General features: G+C 43.1%; 1 protein-coding gene and 1 long non-coding RNA gene across 2 annotated transcripts; both read left to right on the top strand.

Moving 5' to 3' along the window:
* Positions 1-2,549: 2,549 nt before the first annotated feature.
* On the top strand, positions 2,550-11,189 carry LOC139333365 (zinc finger protein 658B). Its single transcript, XM_070965707.1, has 2 exons — positions 2,550-2,665; positions 7,757-11,189. The coding sequence occupies exon 2, from the start codon at positions 7,810-7,812 to the stop codon at positions 10,825-10,827; it is 3,018 nt and encodes a 1,005-aa protein (XP_070821808.1). The 5' UTR covers positions 2,550-2,665; positions 7,757-7,809; the 3' UTR covers positions 10,828-11,189.
* A 2,559-nt stretch (positions 11,190-13,748) lies between these two features.
* LOC139333271 (uncharacterized) lies at positions 13,749-16,789 on the top strand. Its single transcript, XR_011602318.1, has 3 exons — positions 13,749-13,924; positions 14,441-16,629; positions 16,746-16,789. It is a non-coding gene; the product is annotated as an uncharacterized lncRNA (long non-coding RNA).
* Positions 16,790-18,235: the final 1,446 nt, after the last annotated feature.

The raw sequence follows: 18,235 nt of genomic DNA, 5'->3' as shown, positions 1-18,235 counted from the left end.
GGAGGATATGTGAAGAAATGGAAGTAGGAAAAGCAACTAGATGAAAAATCTGTTTTTAAGAAAAATAGCAGTACCACCACAAACAAACAGTAAATTGTGTAATGTTGCACAGTAGCAGTGTGATGTGCTCGAACAATCTAGTTACTAAGTTACTAAAGTGATTTGTAAATATCAATCCGGACACAGACCAGAGCTTTATATAGGAAGGTAATCCTAACCATATCAAATTATGATCATTTTCTCATAAAAAAACAAACATGCATATACTTAGTGTTGTAGTATACTGATATGAAAGAACTGCCTCAGTCTTGATGGATAATCCTGACTGGTCCACTGGCTCAGCCCCACAGAGGATGGAGAAGAAGGTCTGTTTCAGGCCATTAGTTGTCTTAGTTGCAGTAATCATGGCTTTTGTAAAGTCGCAATTCTGTGGATCTTGACAACAAACTCAAAAATGTACCTGTATTTGCATATAAAGGATCTAGTTAACTGACTTCCCCTCAGCAAGTGTGCAGTTTTATAAATACTCCGTAACCACAATTCTATGAAATTGTTGCTTTGGTCATTTTACTTTGAACTAGCGTAATCCACCGCAGGGAGGATATTGTGAATCAGTCCCAGTGATATGGGCCCAGTCCTCTATGACAGCCCTGATGCACTGGACTAGATCAACTTAGACCTTAGAGGATCTCTGTGATCATCCCAAGCAGGACAAGGGAAAATCATCTTAAAAGGAATCAGAGAAACTGTCAACCCACTCAGTGAATAGTCACTGATTGAAAATTGACTTGCAAAAAATTCCCATATGGAAGCATGCAAGAAGTTTTATTTGTTGGGCATGTGAGGATAGATCATGCACCCAGACTGGACAACTTGCTGCAAGGAATTCTACATTCTGCTTCTTTGAGTACATTCATACAGACGTAGACTGTCAAGTAGAGCTAAGACAAGTAAGTATTAAATTCCATTTTGACTATGCCGTAAAGGTGTGCCTCAGCTGTTGTATTTGGTTTTTAGGGACCGTGATTCCAGCTCCAGGAACAACTCACACTATCAAGAGTGTGTAAGTGTTGAACTCTGAGAAGAACTGGCAACAATATGGTCCTTAAACCTCTTAAGACCTGGAGGGGCTGCGTGAGATACTGGAGTACCATGGGAAAATAAACATCTACATATGTCGTCTCCCTATCTTGATAATGTAGATACAGTGCAGTTCATAAACTTACTCGGCCTGGCTGTAGTGATGTGAGTCAGAAAAGTCCCAGTGCCGTTATCTGAGATAAATCCTTGGATGTGGAGCATGCAGTGTGGTGCATAGTAAAGGTTCAAGTTCTTAGTGCAGAACCTTTCTGTAATCTTCTACCTGTCTGTATTTGCCTGTCTTTTAAACTATTATTTGAAGGTTGGGCTATGGGCTATTATCAGTCATGAACTATATCCCAACCACTCCATAGTGCTCAAATCAACCAGAAGAGGGCTTTTATTGATGGAGTTCCAGGGAAAGATGCAAGTCATGCAGCCACATCTGCTTTCCACGCCTGGAGAGATGAGATGTACAATATCTGTTTTTGTTCAATTGTCAGATGTATCTCATACTTCTTATCTCAAGGAACTATCAATTCAATATATGTATATACATATGTATATGCTGCCAATTTGTAATTAAGTACAGTTATATCAGTAAATGCAATATTGTGTGAATGTTACGTTCATATATGAAGAGACTGAGCAACTGGTCAACAAGGGAAATGTAGAACTTAAATCAAATTCTGGCTATGCACTAAGTCTGTCATTAGGATTACCTGTGTGGCTGCCAGAGGGAAATTCCTTAAGACAATGCGAGACAATTGCCCAGGTGAGCAACAGCTAATGACACAGCTACCTTGCTGAACTGCTTGTGAGTGGTGGTCATTTTTTGAAAATTAACCCTCAGTTATGAATAAGATTTTGAGATACCTGAACTCCTCCACTTCAGACAGGTACTCCGCTGCAATTTCAACAGACAGCCAATCACAATCAGATTTATTGCCACGTTCACATACAAGGAATTTTCCTTAGCATACTGGTTCATAACAACAAACATAGCAGGAAAAAATATCAGAAAGTAAAAGTATTGCTAGTCAAAAAGATTAAACTGAAAACTGACAAGGTACACTGGAAAATAATTAATACTAACTGGAAATATTATAAAAACTGCTCAGGTGAACTTTTTGACTTAAGTGAACTGTGCATTCAGAATGGCTAATGCTACCGAGGATGAACCATCAAACCAACCATCTAATGATTTTAACCAAGAAACGAACGCTAACCAACCAGAGGCAGAGTAGGGCGGGTCTTCGCGAAATGTGGGTGGGAAGTAGAATCAAGCCGCAGGGCCACACAACCGCTCAGCCCAGCGCGTTTCCTAGCGGGCTTCACTGCGCATGCGCTGAGTATTCCTTCAGCGTTTCCGTTCCGCGCCTGCTGCAGCTGCAACTCTCAGCCCTGTGCTCTTCCTCCTGGCACAGCATCATATTTGTTCACCATAGGACTGAGCAGAGCCGTGTTTCCCTAGAGAGTTCATGGCTTGCATATGAGCAGATGTCTGCCGAGCCGTTTCTTCTTCTTCTTCCGCTCAGCCATTGTGGTTTGTCTTTGAGGGATACCATTAACGCTCCCGTAGATGGTGAGTAATGTTGTGGGAATATAGAAACGGTTGCTTATTGTGCAGAAACTGCTCCATAGGTCATGGTGGCTAGCTTGCTAACGTTCCTCCTTTCTATGGCCTTCTCCAGGAACGTGGTCGCCACCTCCCCCTGGTAAGCTTTCACTACCAACCCCTCTGAGATATCTGAACTAGCTAGCAACCTCGGCGTTGTATATGGATTGGTCACATCATAGATGAATGTCCACGTAGCGTTAACTGTAGTTATAGGGTCAGATGCCAGGTTTCCAAATGTGTTAGATTAATAGTGCTGATGTGAGACGATAGTTAGTCTGATATTATAGTTTGTCAAGCCCATACTGTGTGTATCAGTCTTAAAACAATATCCCTGTTTCCGTTAGCATTAGCTAGCGAACGTAGCACGAGACCCCCGATATTCTTTCTTCCTGTCTCGGCAGAGGGTCCGTTCGTGTGCCTTGTTGTGTTTATGTTTTCCTAATGTTCGATGGCTTGTTTACACTTGAGCTCGTTGTCATTTACTTAGCCAGATAGTGCAGCCTTAAATATGCCTTTCCTTCCCAGTCATGTGAACTTCAAATCAGTTTGAGATTATACTGTTTCCTTGTTTTTAAATAATCAAGCAACAAGTTTAGAATTTTGAGCATGTGCCCTGAATAGTTAAGAGATAGGTCCAAACATGCCCAAAAGTGACTGACATCTTCAAGATGGGCAGACCTTTATTAAGACACTATTAAACAAGTCCCGTTTAAATGTGGTACATACAGAAGAGGAACACCACACACCTAATGTTATGTGTAAATGTTACTCCGGTATGAATGGAATATGTGTGATAGTAACTGAAAATCTGCTATGATTTAATAGCCTTGTGACACACAGTACTTTTGAAACATTAACCATTTATCCATTGTGGTACATGATAAATGTACCACAATGAAGCACATGAAGCATATTTTAGTGATGCAAACACTGGGCACAGGAGGAGTGAGGAGTGGAGCCCAAACAAAACAAGTGAATGAAACTAATGTCATGTAGAATTTGTCCTTCCTGGCTGCACATCACAGTTCTAACAGAATAATGAATTCAGGTTTCATTGATAGAGGTTTTATATTACTTTGGATTTTTTTTTGGGAACTTTGGCTCTTACATTTGTTTGCTTGGACTTTTTTAATGCAGTCAATTTAGCTCAGGGACATACCTTAATAACAAGTTTGCCCAGCGTATTGCAATTGTCGCCTCAGCTCTACCCAGATCACTGTACCTGTTGTATTTAAAACTGATCTACAAACGTAAAGCTGCAGAAAACATCTTGCTGTTAAAAGCAGTTTCCAACAAACTAAGGCTCAGCAGACAGTAACGTGCCCTATAGTCCATCAGAATCGGCTTTACTAGTCACCGTGTGACTACCTAACTGTTCATCAGGGTGACGGCTCGTTTGGAGAAACTGTCTGGTTGTTTTGGCGTTTAGTGATCTACAGCGCCTACCAGAGGGCAACAGTTGGAGGAGGATGTGAGGGGTCTGCAGTGATGCTTCCTGCCCATTTCCTCAGTCTGTAGGTGTATGAGTCCCAAATTGAGGGCAGCTTGGCACCAGTGATTTTCTCTGCGGTCTTCATAGTCCATAGCAGTCTGTTCTTGTCCTGTTTGCTGGCAGACCCAAACCAGACGATGATTGATGTGCAGAACAGACTGGATTATTCCTGTGTCGACCTGAATCAGCAGCTGTTGAGGCAGGTTGAACTGCCTGAGCTGATGCAGGAAATACTTCCTCCCTTCTTTATGATTGCTGGTACTTTTAGGTCAAAAATGCCCATAGTCATTTAATCCTGAGATGGAGGATTTTTTTTTTGGCACTGGAGTTATTATGGAGCGTTTGAAGCATGAGGAAACTTCACACAGTTCTCAGTGATTTGTTGAAAATCTGTGTGAAGATGGATGTCAGTTGATCAGCACAGACTTTAAGACAGGAGGGGGACACGCTGCAGGTCTGATGCCTTCTGATCTTCTGTCTGTTGAAGAGGTGCCACACCCTGTTCACAGATCCTGAGTGCTGATGGGGGGTCAGTGGAGATAGGTGAGAGTGGTACAGGGTGTATGAATGGTTGTTTGAGTGTGAGCCAGGGTGGGTGATGGGTGTTGATGTGTGCCTATTAAACCCGCAGAATAAAGGTATTCAGGTCATTGGCCAGTTGATGGTTCTCAGTTGTGTGAGGGGATGGTCTCCTGTAGTTGGTAATGTCTAGCATTTTTCTCCACATTGACGAACAATTGTTTGCTGAAAAGCTATCCTCCAGGTTTTGGTGTATACCCATCCAGCGGCTGTTTCACTATAAAAGTCTTCCAGTGCCTTGCCAGTGACTGACTTTTAATGTGATGTGGCATTAGTTGGTCTTAAAATAGCGATTATATTGCAGGTGGTCACATGGTCATTGGAGTCACTCCATGTCAGTGAGCATTAGGGCTGTCAAAACTGGCCCAAATTTTTCCCACTGAAAAAAACACATAGGTTTAAACAATTTGAGTAAACATCTTGACCTATATACCTACACATTACAAAATTCCGGTCACATATTATCTGATTATAGGCCCTATATTTCCGTGTTTTTTATGTCCACTAAAAGTGTTTTTGCTATTGACGGCCGGACATTAGAGAAGCAGCATAGAGCCACGATAACTAGTATTTTCACATCTAACTCTGGAATTATTTCACAAGACGTTACGACAGGAGAAACTTGAATATGTCGCACTTGAATAGATTTTCCTGGTTAAAAAAAACAAACCGCAATTACCTAACAATAGAAACTGATTTTATGACTCCTGTCCATTGTGTAGTACTGTCAGTTCAGCAAAAGCAGCAGTGCTTTTACTCTCCTCCTCCACATTCGAAATTGATTTTTTGTGGTTGGATTTATGGATTTTTCTAAAATTCAAATATAAATTTAAATTGAGAATATTTGTTGAAAGCACTTGTGTGGATCAGGTTGGGAAATTAACTTTTTTAAATGTGAGCATTTACCAACCACTGACAGATAAGTGTTTCAATTCACCAGCCATTTATTATTATCCACACTGATCAGCCACGTTCATATTTCACCAGCATTTGGGTGGTGGTAATTTCCCACCCTGATGTGGAACATTTCATCAAATGGAAGCATATTTGTTCTGAGTGTCAAATGGCAAAATGCTTAAGAAAAGTCTCTTTGTTTGTGCATTGTACTCTAGGCAGAGTAAGTAGGAAAGTTGTATTAAAATCCTTTTTTTAGTTCATCATAAAGGTTTAAAACAGCCAATTGTTTTTGTTCAAAATCACAGCTTAGTTAAAGGGTTCATGGTTTAGCCCTACTCAGATCACTTTGTCACAGGTCTGTGTGATTTTTTCCTTGCTGTGAGGATAAAGTGGAAAGGCTAAAGCATACTTTACAAAGCTAGTGGAAATTTGATGTAAATCTGCAGCTTTGGGATGTGATGCCATTCTGCAGAAGGATGTAGTGGATTCGCTGACCACGGGCGGGTGGGCTGTATTCGAGTTCACCAGGGTATCCCTCAGGTGCTCTGGAGAGTTAGATGCAGGGAGAAAGTGCAGGCCAAGGCAACACTGACAAAGCCTGCCATTTTTTTTATATCACTTACTGGTCTAAGTGAAAAAAGCCAACTGAACTGCAGTACAGAGAAGATGAGACAGATCATTTGTAGCAGTTGTAAGTGTATGTCTAGCATGTGGAGGCCCTGCATTTTTTGTTTTAAGGCATTATAACTCTGTTATACTGTAGAAAATATTTTTCTGAGTTCTCCCAACTTGTAGCCATGATTGGGTTGTTTCCATAGAGGTTGGGATACATTGAAGTGAAAAATGAGGCCACAGTTAGTAAGAATGTGACAGGAGCAAAAAAAAATGGCCAGAAACATCTAACATCATGGGGTTTTGTTTGTGTCTGTGTCTATATACACCGATCAGGCATAACATTATGACCACCTGTCTAATATTGTGTTGGTCCCCCTTTTGCTGCCAAAACAGCCCTGTCGAGGCATGGACTTCACTAGACCCCTGAAGGTGTGCTGTGGTATCTGGCACCAAGTTGTTAGCAGCAGATCCTTTAAGTCCTGTAAGTTGCGAAGTGGGGCCTTCATGGATCAGACTTGTTTGTCCACAGATGCTCGATTGGCTTGAGATCTGAGGACTTTGGAGGCCAAGTCTTGCTTAGGTAGGTGGTACATGTCAAAGTAACATCCACATGGATGGCGGGACCCAAAGTTTCCCAGCAGAACATTGCCCAAAGCATCACACTGCCTCCCCTGGCTTACCTTCTTTCCATAGTGCATCCTGGTGCCATGTGTTCCCCAGGTAAGCGATGCACATGCAATCCATGTGATGTAAAAGAAAACGTGATTCATCAGACCAGGCCACCTTCTTCCATTGCTCCATGGTCTAGTTCTGACACCTTTCTATCAGAACCAGCATTAACATTTTTGGCAATTAAAGCACCAGTAGCTCGTCTGTTGGATTGGACCACACGGGCCAGCCTTTGCTCCCCACATGCATCAGTGAGCCATGGCTGCCCATGATCCTGTCGCCGGTTCACTATGTTTCCTTCATTGGACCACTTTTGATAGAAACTGACCACCGCAGACTGGGAACACCCCACAAGACCTGCAGTTTTGGAGATGCTCTGACCCTGTCATCTAGCCATCACAATTTGGCCCTTCTCAGACTCACTCAAATGCTTACGCTTGCACATTTTCCTGCTTCTAACACATCGACTTTGAGGACAAAATGTTCACTTTCTGCTTAATATATCCCGCCCACTAACAGGTGCCATGATGAAGAGATAATCAGTGTTATCACTTCACCTGTCAGCGGTCAAGATGTTCTGCACGATTGGTGTAAATATATGTATATATCTTTTGTGTGTGTATGTATGTGAGAGAGATCGATATGTGTGTTTGTGTATATGTAAATGACATATGCAAGTGTGCTAATAGACTTGACTGACAATTTAAGGTTGAGAAATGTATTTTTTGCAAACAATGTGCAAACTGTTACCGTTCATTTTCACTTGATGACATAATTTTGTATCTGTTGTGTATGATTTACAGGTTCCTTCCTTGCATGACCACAACACCTGGATTGTCCTGTGAAAGTGGCTGCCATGATGCTTGGGTTCCAGGGAAGTGCTTCTTCCTCCAAAGTGTATCGTTGTGTAGCATGTTCAGCCACCTTCACTGGATTGGCCTCCTTGCTGGTACATCAGGCAACCCATGCTAGTACACTCTCTAAAGTCTCTGCCACTCCACAGCCTAACATCAGCCCACACGAAACATTGTTTGCAAGCATGGACGCATCCAGGGAACACCCCAGTGCACCAACACTCTTGCCTGAGAGCCCTTCACCATCTTTTTATATCTGTGATTGTGGAGAGGAATTTCAGGACTTCAGTCTTATGTTAGAGCATAAGCGTTCACATGTCTCTCAACTGCAGCTACTGCAACCTCTTGATAATAATAGTGTTCTCTGTGGAACGGACGAAGCTTTTTCCACCCAGCCAGGTTTGGTCCTTAGTTGCCCCTCTACCTCAAGGTCCCCAGCTGTCAAAATACCCACATTACCTGACCATAACACAGATGTAAGCCTGGAGGATGGCATTGCCACAGTAACCACTCCTCAAGGCCGACGTACACCCCCTCAAGATGACCGTGAGAAACAGCTTGAGAACACGTCAGCTGACAAGCAAATATCAGAGACTGTAGAGGACATACATTTCCAAGACAAAACAAGTTCTGTTCTCCACAGTGATAATGGTGCGAATTTGCCCAGAAAAAACGATTTAATGAAGTTGCTGGCATCAGCATACATGAAGCGCTTTCCAGCTCCTCAGTCTCAGAATCAAAGCAATGACAGAGTTACCCCCAAACAAGAAGCCGTCCCCGTTGACATAACACCAGAAGCAAAAACTGCGGTGTCTCTAAACAATGATCTCTCTGTTGCACAGTTGAGGCGGCTGCTTGCAACACCTGGTATAAAGACAAAAGCTCCATCCATCAGCAGAGTTCTTGAGTCCAGTAAGAAGAGGGTTGTCTCTCTGACTAAGACTTTCTCACCTGTTGTGGTCCTTGAAACCCGTCAGAAACTCAAGGATTCTAGCAGTAAAGGCACTTATGGTAGATATCAGTGTGGCCGCTGCCGTAGGGTCTTTGAAAACTTGGACAAACTGACAGAGCACCATTTCTTGCACAAAAAAGAGAGGATTAAATGTTGCCGTCGCTGTAAACAGCTGATCATCGGGCGCCTGCCTTTACCTGACAATCACGTGTGCCCTCAGTTAGGAAACAAGACCATACAGCTATCAAGGTCTTTAAAAAACAAGTTACCATTTGCCCAAAAACTAGTACCATTCCATAGTCTAAGCAATACAAGAAAAGTTTTCTTTTGTCCATTGTGCAAACACAGCTACGCACGGAGGTGGAACCTCAAAATGCACAAGTGCCAGGGCCAAGGGTCAGCCGTCCCTCTGGAGGTCAATCCCTCCATTCAGAAAATGCTAGTACTAAGATCAAACAGTAAAGCTGAAACGGATGCAGAGGTTAAAGCTGGATCTCAAATCTGCAAGAGTGTTGCTGTGGGCACTGAGGTGACTGGTCATATCAAGGTAGAGGTGACCTCTTCCAATTCAGAGCAGTCTGCAACTTCGCAGTTGGCCTGGTCTCAACCGGCAAAAAGCTTCTCACCTCTTTACCCAAACACTTCCACAATGGAGAAGCACAAGGATGCCTCTCTCTGTGGGTTTTCGCTGCAGCAAGGAGAAGAAAACAGCTGGGATTCAGCAGTAGTTGATAATGAAGACAGTAATGAAGGGCAGTGGACAATGCCCTTGGATGATGATATGGAGGTGCTTAGCTCTCTAGAGAAAGCTGGTAATGGAAGTGAGGTGAAGAAATCTGTGTCAGTCGAACATGCAGAGACAGCACCCCCTAGCCTGCGCTATTTTGTCAGAGATGGTGTAAAACGTTACCCTTGTAACAGGTGTCAGAAAACATACAGTCGGCCATCTACTTTGAGGCGCCATCTACGGCTGTGTGGGTTTAGGCCTCGTGGACCTGGGACTTTAGCACAGAGTGGTAGTCAGGGTGCCACTCCACTGAATGCCAACAATATGAAACCAATGTTTCCTTGCTTTGGTTGTGGGAAGACCTTTAACCGCAAAGATAACATGATGGCCCACAGAAAGAAGTGTCAGTTGCAACAAACTGTGACAGATGTCGATAGAGGGCCTGCACAACAGAGTATGTCAGGCAATGCAGCAGACTCTCAAAACCAGGAGGATGATGGAGGCAACTGGGGCATCATGTCACTTCCTTCCGTACTTCCAAGGAGGGTGACATGCGAGTGTGGGGTCGGATTTACATCTCCAAGGCTTCTCCTGGAGCATCTGCAGAAGCATGCACAAGAATCCTACACATGTCCGACTTGTGGAGAAACTGTTAATTCCTGGGCAGACTACGAAGTGCATCTGCAAATCCACATGCATCCTCACCACCAGCTGCTGACGGGACTACAGCCACAACGATCACAACCTCTACTACTCCGATTTCAGCAACAGCGACCTCAGCAGCAGCAGCAGCAGCAGCAGCAGCAGCAGCAGCAGCAGCAGCAGCAGCAGCAGCCATCTCAGTCAGTGCATCAGCATCCACAAAAGCATACTGTCAAAGCAGAGCAGCTTCAGAATTCCACAAAAAAACAGCAACGGATTGTATGCATACGATGTGGCAACACTTTTGCCACTCGGTGTTCCCTTCGAAGGCACATATCCTGGAATCGCTGCAAAGGTGGACGGGCTATAAATCCACCCACAAACCCACCCAGAACCTATCACTGTTCTCATTGTAACTCTGACTTCCCAAACTCAATCAGTCTTTTATTTCACCAGAGGAGTGGAGCTTGCAAGCCTGCCATCAAGCCTGTGCGTTGCCCTGTTTGTCTTCGCTGGTTTGGCACTGTGGACGGTTTACAGAAACACCTGCTCACTCACAAACAATCTGAATCATATCGCTGTGACGTCTGCCAGGGTACATACCCAAACCTTAAGTCACTCAAAAACCATCGCAGGAGGATTCATCGCATCATGGCTGGAGACACTAAGCCAAAAACACAAGAACAGCTGACATCTTAATGACGCTTCAGTTTTTCTGAAAAAAGTCTAACATAGACATGGTGCAAGAGCAAATTTCTATATTTGCCAGTTGTAATTTACTTGTTGAGTTATTTTGACATTGTACAGTTATTCAAGGTGGTGGGGGGTTTGTTGTTTTTTTTTTAAAGCAGCTCTGAAAGTGTTAGAGTAGCTCATCACTGTTTAAAAAAGGCTTTGATATCCTGTACATTTTAGTTTTATCAAGTTAATCCCTTTATTGCTAATCCTCATTAGCCTGTAAGTGTTCCGGAGTATTTGGTAATCAGATTTTTATCACAGAGGTTGTTGTGATGTAGCTTGTTGTTTCTGTTGTCAATAAACATACTGGTATGCGAAACATGTACATTACATCATTCTGCTTGATATGGGATCTAATATTGAAAATGCTTGAAGGCAAAAAGTGCAGTATTAACACAAGATTATGTTATTTTAAACTTTGTGTAAAGAGTCTGTTTTAAAATGACAGTCATAATAACAATGGAGTCACAGTTGACCCAGGGTGATCGCTCTCAAACGTAAGTGGATGATAGCAGCCAAGCCTGGAATAGCTCTTTTTACAGCTATCGATGTGTCATGTTCTGGTTTTTGCTTACTAAAACTATCTAGATAACCAATAACCCTGCCTTGCGAGACCTTTTATGTAATAGAAATGTCTCATCCACTGTCATGAGAGACAAGAAAATAGTATAGATATAATATGAAGGAACGTGTTAGACACAAGTCCAAACTGAAGGTGTCAGGGAATCAAGGATCTAAGACATCAATCGTTGTTGGGCCTTATTGTGGTATGAATGTAAGAATCAATAACGGGGGGTATTTTGTCGCCCCATTAGATGACCCATTGGGGAGCTCCAGTTGAGGCTTACTTCGTGTCACCTGGGTTGTGCTTGTCTATGAATATTATGGAGTATACAAGTAAGGCTTAGTGTCAACCGATATGTCTTTAAAGTGGATCCTTTTGGATAAAAATGTTTAGTTTTTACCTTTGTTAAACAAATACACCGTTAAGTAATTTTCAGTCAGTCATGGGTCCTAAGTTGACTGCAAATCAACAGTAACTGTCCATTTTAGCCTCAGATATGTCTACTGTTTTGTTGTTTGTTTGTTTTTTCTTTTTTTTTTTTTACATTTAAATTGAATAGAAAACATTGCGACACAACAGTGCGAAAAAGCAAAGAATTTTTTTGTTTCGTTTTTTTAACCTTGATGAGAGATGAGATGGAATACTTACACGCAAGGCTCTTGTTGATTTTTTTGTAAGATGCTAATGTGTAAAATGTATCATAACTGAAATGAAAATTCCAGAAATGGGAAACATGCAGGGCTGCACGGTGGCGCAGCAGGTAGTGCGCGTGCCTCACAGCAAGAAGGTTGCCGGTTTGATCCCCGGGTCAGGCGGGGCCTTTCTGTGTGAAGCTTGCATGCGCATGCGTGGGTTCTCTCCGGGCACTCCGGCTTCCTCCCACAGACCAAAAACATGCTCATCAGGTTGATGATGGATGGATGGATGGATGGGATACATGCACTAAGTATGCTATACTAAATTTGAAAATATCATTTAGGCAGAGAAACCCAGGAATTGTCACTGCCTACTTGATGTACGCTTGTAAGGGTATGTTCAATGTAGAAAAACTGCTCTGGTTGGAAAATCAATGACTGGAGGATACGAAGGGATTCATAGAGTGATTTCCACATACCTTCAGGAACTTTGACTGAAATGTAACTGTGTGACCTAGAATAGTTGTAGTTCTTTAGTGTTCATTTAGTAGGCCGATGAGAAATACAGTATTGTCAACAAATACCAGTATGAGTTTTGATTTTTTTTACATTGACAGACGAACAGTAATCAGAATCAGGCTTACTGCCTTAAGTAGTCTCTCACCACGGAGTGTGCAAATGTTCACAGTTTTAAGAATATGTGCAATGTGCAAGAATAATCCAGAAATGTATATTCATGCAACCTAATGAGTCAGATGTGGAGATTTTATGTAAATGTCACATGCAGTGTCCATGAGACAGGGTAGGGTCAGTGGGGGTCCGGTGCTTTGTTGATTAGGCCAGCTGAGGTTGGAAAGAAACTGTTCTTGTGATGAGAGGTTTTGGTCCTGATGGACCACTGCTTCATGCTGGAGGAGAGTGTTTCAAGGGAGTCCAGTGGGAGGGGGTTGGCCATAATCTCTCTGCTCCCCTCTGGGTCTTGGAGGCGTACATGTCATGGCAGATTGCAGTCAATCACCCTTTCAGCAGAGCGAATGATTCGCTGCAGTCTGTCCTTGTCCTTGGCAGTGGCAGCGGTGTACCAGATGGTGATGGAGGAGGTGAGGGTGAACTCTGTGATGGTGGAGTAGACGTGCAGCATTACTGGCTGGTTGAACAGTAACAGTCCTGTTTGCTCTCTCAAGGTCAAAGTGCACAGTGTGCCAAAGTGTTTTGCTGTACCTGAAGGTTCAAAATGCTCAAGGTCCACTTAGTCATTTGTTGAGAAGCTTTCAGCTGCAACACACAGCAGACTGACTTCAGACTGTTTTGTTTTCGAGGTCAAGACTGAACTTGAAAGTCAACCGGGCTGAGTCCTCAACATGCCCATAATCACATCAAGGTTATGTGTAATGTGTATTTCCATAAAAACTGAGCAGAGGACTGCTCCAGAAGATGTGAGGAAGGGTTGAGATTGTTTGGTCAACTGCTATTTACCAAGGCCATCACTGAACTGATGAGCCGGCGCTACTGTTACTTGTTTGTGTTTGTGTAAAATTCTCCCACCACACATCCTGCACTAACAACATCACGGTTGAATGAGGAAATCCAGTCGATAGATGTCAGTATAACGACAGAAACCTTGATATTTGTGGGTCGACGCGCGCCATCCGTAGAAGAAGAGGGTGGAGGGTCTTTCCTCCGGTTTTTTTGGTGTGGCTAATGGCCTAACTAAACGTTTACGACTCGTCCTGCAAAACACCGGCTAGTTAGTCCCATTCTGAATGTCTCACACAACGACAGTCGGCAGGCTGTCTGCGGTCTGTCGTCAGGACATACCACGACATTGAGACAGCAGTGCTTTGATTTTCATCTGAAGGTAAGACAGCGTTATTGTTCATATCTAGATTAAGCTAACATTAGCATGGTGGGGTTGTAGCAAGAGAAGCGCGCTTTCGTCAAAATAATGTTAGAAATTGTAAAACCTGAGTAATCAACGTATTTTTCCCCCCTAACATTAAGTTTCATTTAAAAAACTGTGTAACGTTAATTAAATGCCATTGTATTATTTGGGTGGGCGACTCTACAGTGTTGTTCACAACCTTTGGGGTGTAAGGTAAGAAATGATGTAGTGAAGAGTGCACTAGCACGTCTCAGAAATTGGAAATTGCTTTTAGTGAGAAGCAAATAGCATTGAAATGCCAGCAAGGATTTTGAAAAATGACGCCTGTGTATCGTAGTATGCAGTTCGTTGATTGTGTGTAGCTGTTAGCATAGCTAGCTCGCCTGAGTCAGTATCATTTGTCGATAAACAAGGACGTAAAACTGCTTGCATGTTTTGCCATGTCATACGTGTTCTCTGTGGTATTGCACTGATTCCAACGCCTATCTCCAGTACGAAATATGCTTTACAGGGCTCCACATCATCACTGAACACATCCAGACCAAGCCTGACCATGGAGGCAAAGAGGCAGAGTGCTATGGCGGATGGCTTCGGCAGAGACTTGATGAATGCTGGTCGGTTTTGCTTCAGCTGTGAGCAGATATTTGCAAATCGACAATGCCTAGAGGAACACGTTTGTGCTGCTGCGAGTTTCATCTGCTCTTGTGGGACAGAGTTTGCTGAATACAGAGACATGCTGGAGCACAGCACAACACATGAACCAGGACACCAAGTGCTTGACCATGAAACGATAAGGAAGCGCAGAATTGAGAAGCGCATAGAAGAGGAGAAGCAGCTGAAAAGACTACAGACCGGTGAGGTGGTCTGGAAGGCTCCTAAATCAGACAGTGTGCCATCAGTTTCTTTGCCAGCGAAGCCCGTGCTACAAGTACCCATTTCAGCCGCTCGCATGCCACAGGTTCCCATTCAGTCTGCACGGATTTCACAAGTGCCTGAGTTGTACCCTCCTGCATCAAAAGCATCCTTTCTCCCAAATCCTGTTTCCTCTACAATAGACATGAAGAATATTTTTGCAGGTGTAGGTGCACCAACAGTGGATCTTTGGACACTTTACCAGCCAGTTGTGTTGTTGCAAACTGTGCGCAGATTTAGCAAGAAAAAGCCTTACATTTGTGGTAAATGTGGGCAGTGTTTCATGACAAAGACCTCTCTCATATTCCACCACAGTGCTCATGTTACAGATAAAATTTCAGGCTGTATAGGATGTGGGCTGCTGCTGTCCAGCAAGAAGTTAGTGCCTCGCTACCATGTTTGTAACTCAAGCAACAATCCTACTAAATTCAAACTAATCACTGCTAGACCGCTGAGGCCAAATCAAGCTGGTACAGGCAGGGGTTGGGATCCATGTGCTGGGGGGCGTCAGGGCATTTCCCCTCTACATTTGAAACGCCAGAATCTCAGTCCATCCAGTAAGTGCATTCAGACACCTCACATCACTTCAACGCCGCATTTGAAAAATATGAGTATCAGAACATACAACCAAAGCAGTCAGGGGCTTTGCGTCACTCCGTCCCTGCAGCTGAAGAGTCAAAATCCCAGTGCATCCAGTCTGTACATCACTGTCCCCCTTCCAATGAAGAACCAGAGTCCAAATCCTGATGCTAATAAAAGCAGTCACGGGTTTCCTGTCAGTCCCTCCAACCCATTAAAGACCTCCATAAACTCTACATCAGGTGTACCGAGCAAACCAATGAAGACATCCTCTGCATCAAATGGGTTCACATGCAGAGTCTGTCATATTCCTTTCGAAACAGCTCAGCTGCTTCAGAGGCACAAGTGTATCAAAGCACAGGAGTTTATGGCACTGCATGTGCGTGGTGGCAAGCAGCATTACAAACTAAAAAAGATGACACCAGTGGTAAGCCCAAATCCTGTTCAGATGAATGGTGAAAGAAAACTTGGGGTTCCAGCTTCTGGTAACTTCAAGAAAAGCCAAGTCATGGCTGTTGATCTGACTAAAGGGCAAGCAGCAGTTCCTTTGAATGGGAAAACAGTGGATATAGACAAAGACTGTTACATTGTTGAAAGCGGACCAGACAAACCTGCTGAGATGATTTACCAAGTGACCTCATCAGTTCCCATTAAGACTTGACAAAACTAGAGAGGAATATCCAGTTCGCTTGTCACATTTTATCTTGATTATGGACCAAGTGCTTAAAGACAGCAGTCTGAACAACATCTACTTGTTTAAGTTTATGGCACAGGAATGTAATGCTTCCTGGCTCTCTCCAGACTACAGTCAAATATAAAAAAGTGTGAGATGAACAGTGACAACAAATGCTCTTAATCATGCTGCATTTCTTTTCAGTAAACAGTCCAATATTGACTTCCTAAGACTAAATTTGGTGTCCCTACAAGGATTATAGAATATGTAAATGAATTAAATTTATTATTAAAATGTATTTGCATGGTATACCCATGATGAGTGGGATAACCAGGTACTGTATCATAGTTTTTTTGTTTGTTGTTTTTTAAAACATGTTAGTATGACCAGGATGTGTTGTGAGACTGTGGGAGTTGACCACAATATCTTTTGTGTTCTTTCCAGCTTTGTCAGACTTTAAGAATACAGTATATGTTGTATTAAACTATATTTTCAAACTCACTCAGTGTGTGTGTGTGTGTGTGTGTGTGTGTGTGTGTGTGTGTGTGTGTGTGTGTGTGTGTGTGTGTGTGTGTGTGTGTGTGTGTGTGTGTGTGTGTGTGTGTGTGTGTGTGTGTGTGTTCGTGTTCTAAGTATGGTGCTTAACATGTACAGGGAATACAAGTAAATATATAAGTAAGTGATAATCGAAAGCTAAAATGGAAATTTAAAAAGTACATTTGGTTAAGATGGGAAAGGAGGTGTGGCCTTTCAGATTATTACATACTGGCATGTTATGGTGGCAGGAAAATGAAGCATGAATGATCAGCTTTTTATTTGTACTTTTTCACAAACACCATTTAAATTGACATTTCACAACAGTGGTCAGCGTGTCTCTATGCTTTGTTTCTGTATTTTTATGTTTGTTGTCTTGATCTGGTGCCTCATTTCCTAATTTTTCATGTCTTTATCCTCAGTTACTCTGAGCCCCTTTTCCGCATTGATGCATTCGCGGTCTGTTGTGTGTCTTGTGGTCTCATCTCCAGCAGAGGGAGCCATTTCAAAGTTTAAAAACAAGGCGCCGCTGTTCGTCCACTGATGATGAGGTAGATATCCATGGCTAATATCCAAAAGTGGATGCGGCGTTCACGCGCTGTTTGTATGCTTGTGCAGCCGAATTCTATTCATTTCATTTAATTGTGAGCTGTTCCAAATTTGCCTTTATGCGTATCAAATTTATTTTAATCAACAGTTCCATTAACCTGTTGCAGACGGGACACTATTAAGAGACGTACTTTTGTAAAGCACATGCTCAGTGACCACAAAGATTTGTGGATGCTCTTGAAGGTAAGATGTGTGAAAGGGATTTCATCGCTTTTTATCCGATTTTTTTGCTTCCAAGAATTCAGAGCTGTTTTTCGCAGTTGTGTGCTGGGAATATGAGCGTATATCGTTATTTTGGTTGAGTTGCTCATCGGGACAAAGAGCTGGGTCTGTGCAGAGGAAATCGTGGATCCCAGCTCTGTGTGCTCGCTGTCCCATATCTGCTACACTTGTGTGATCATCGAAAACCAGGCACCTTGTGGTAGAAGAAACGACTTAATATGGCAGGTTGGATGTGTGCAGAAGTGGCCCTGACTCACCCTGAAGCCAACAACGACAGAACCAGGTCGAGTGCCACAATTGAAGTCACTCTTCGAAAAACAAGCTACGTTTCCCAAACTTCCCATAGCACCTGAAGTAACCGCTCTATGCGCTCGGCGAGACTTACACTTTCTGGGATCGCTTTGTGCCTGGATATCGAGGGACACACGGCTGCAAACTGCTCTGAAAAGAAGAGAAAGTCAGGTCCACAGTCACAGCTCAGCTCCCAGACCAGTACACGTTTCTACAAAGTGCTGAACAGATACGGAACGACTGGGAATATGTTAGCTTTAAGCTAGTCAGGACTAGCTAGTTGAGCAGCGGTCAGTGCATGGCTACGCAGAGACCAGTCTTGACTCTCTCCCACGCAGGCAAGCAATTTGTGTTTACTACCACACATGACATTTGGTAATGGGCGCTGAGAAATGCTATTCAGAAGTGTTATTAACTGTTCACAAAGGGTTATGTGCTGACAGTGCTTCTTATTGTTAGGTTCGTGT

This window comes from Chaetodon trifascialis, chromosome 7 (assembly GCF_039877785.1).
Source record: "Chaetodon trifascialis isolate fChaTrf1 chromosome 7, fChaTrf1.hap1, whole genome shotgun sequence".
NCBI classification, from domain to species: Eukaryota; Metazoa; Chordata; class Actinopteri; order Chaetodontiformes; family Chaetodontidae; genus Chaetodon; species Chaetodon trifascialis.
Note: the sequence above shows the minus strand (reverse complement) of the source record. Positions and strands in the feature narration are given on the sequence as shown.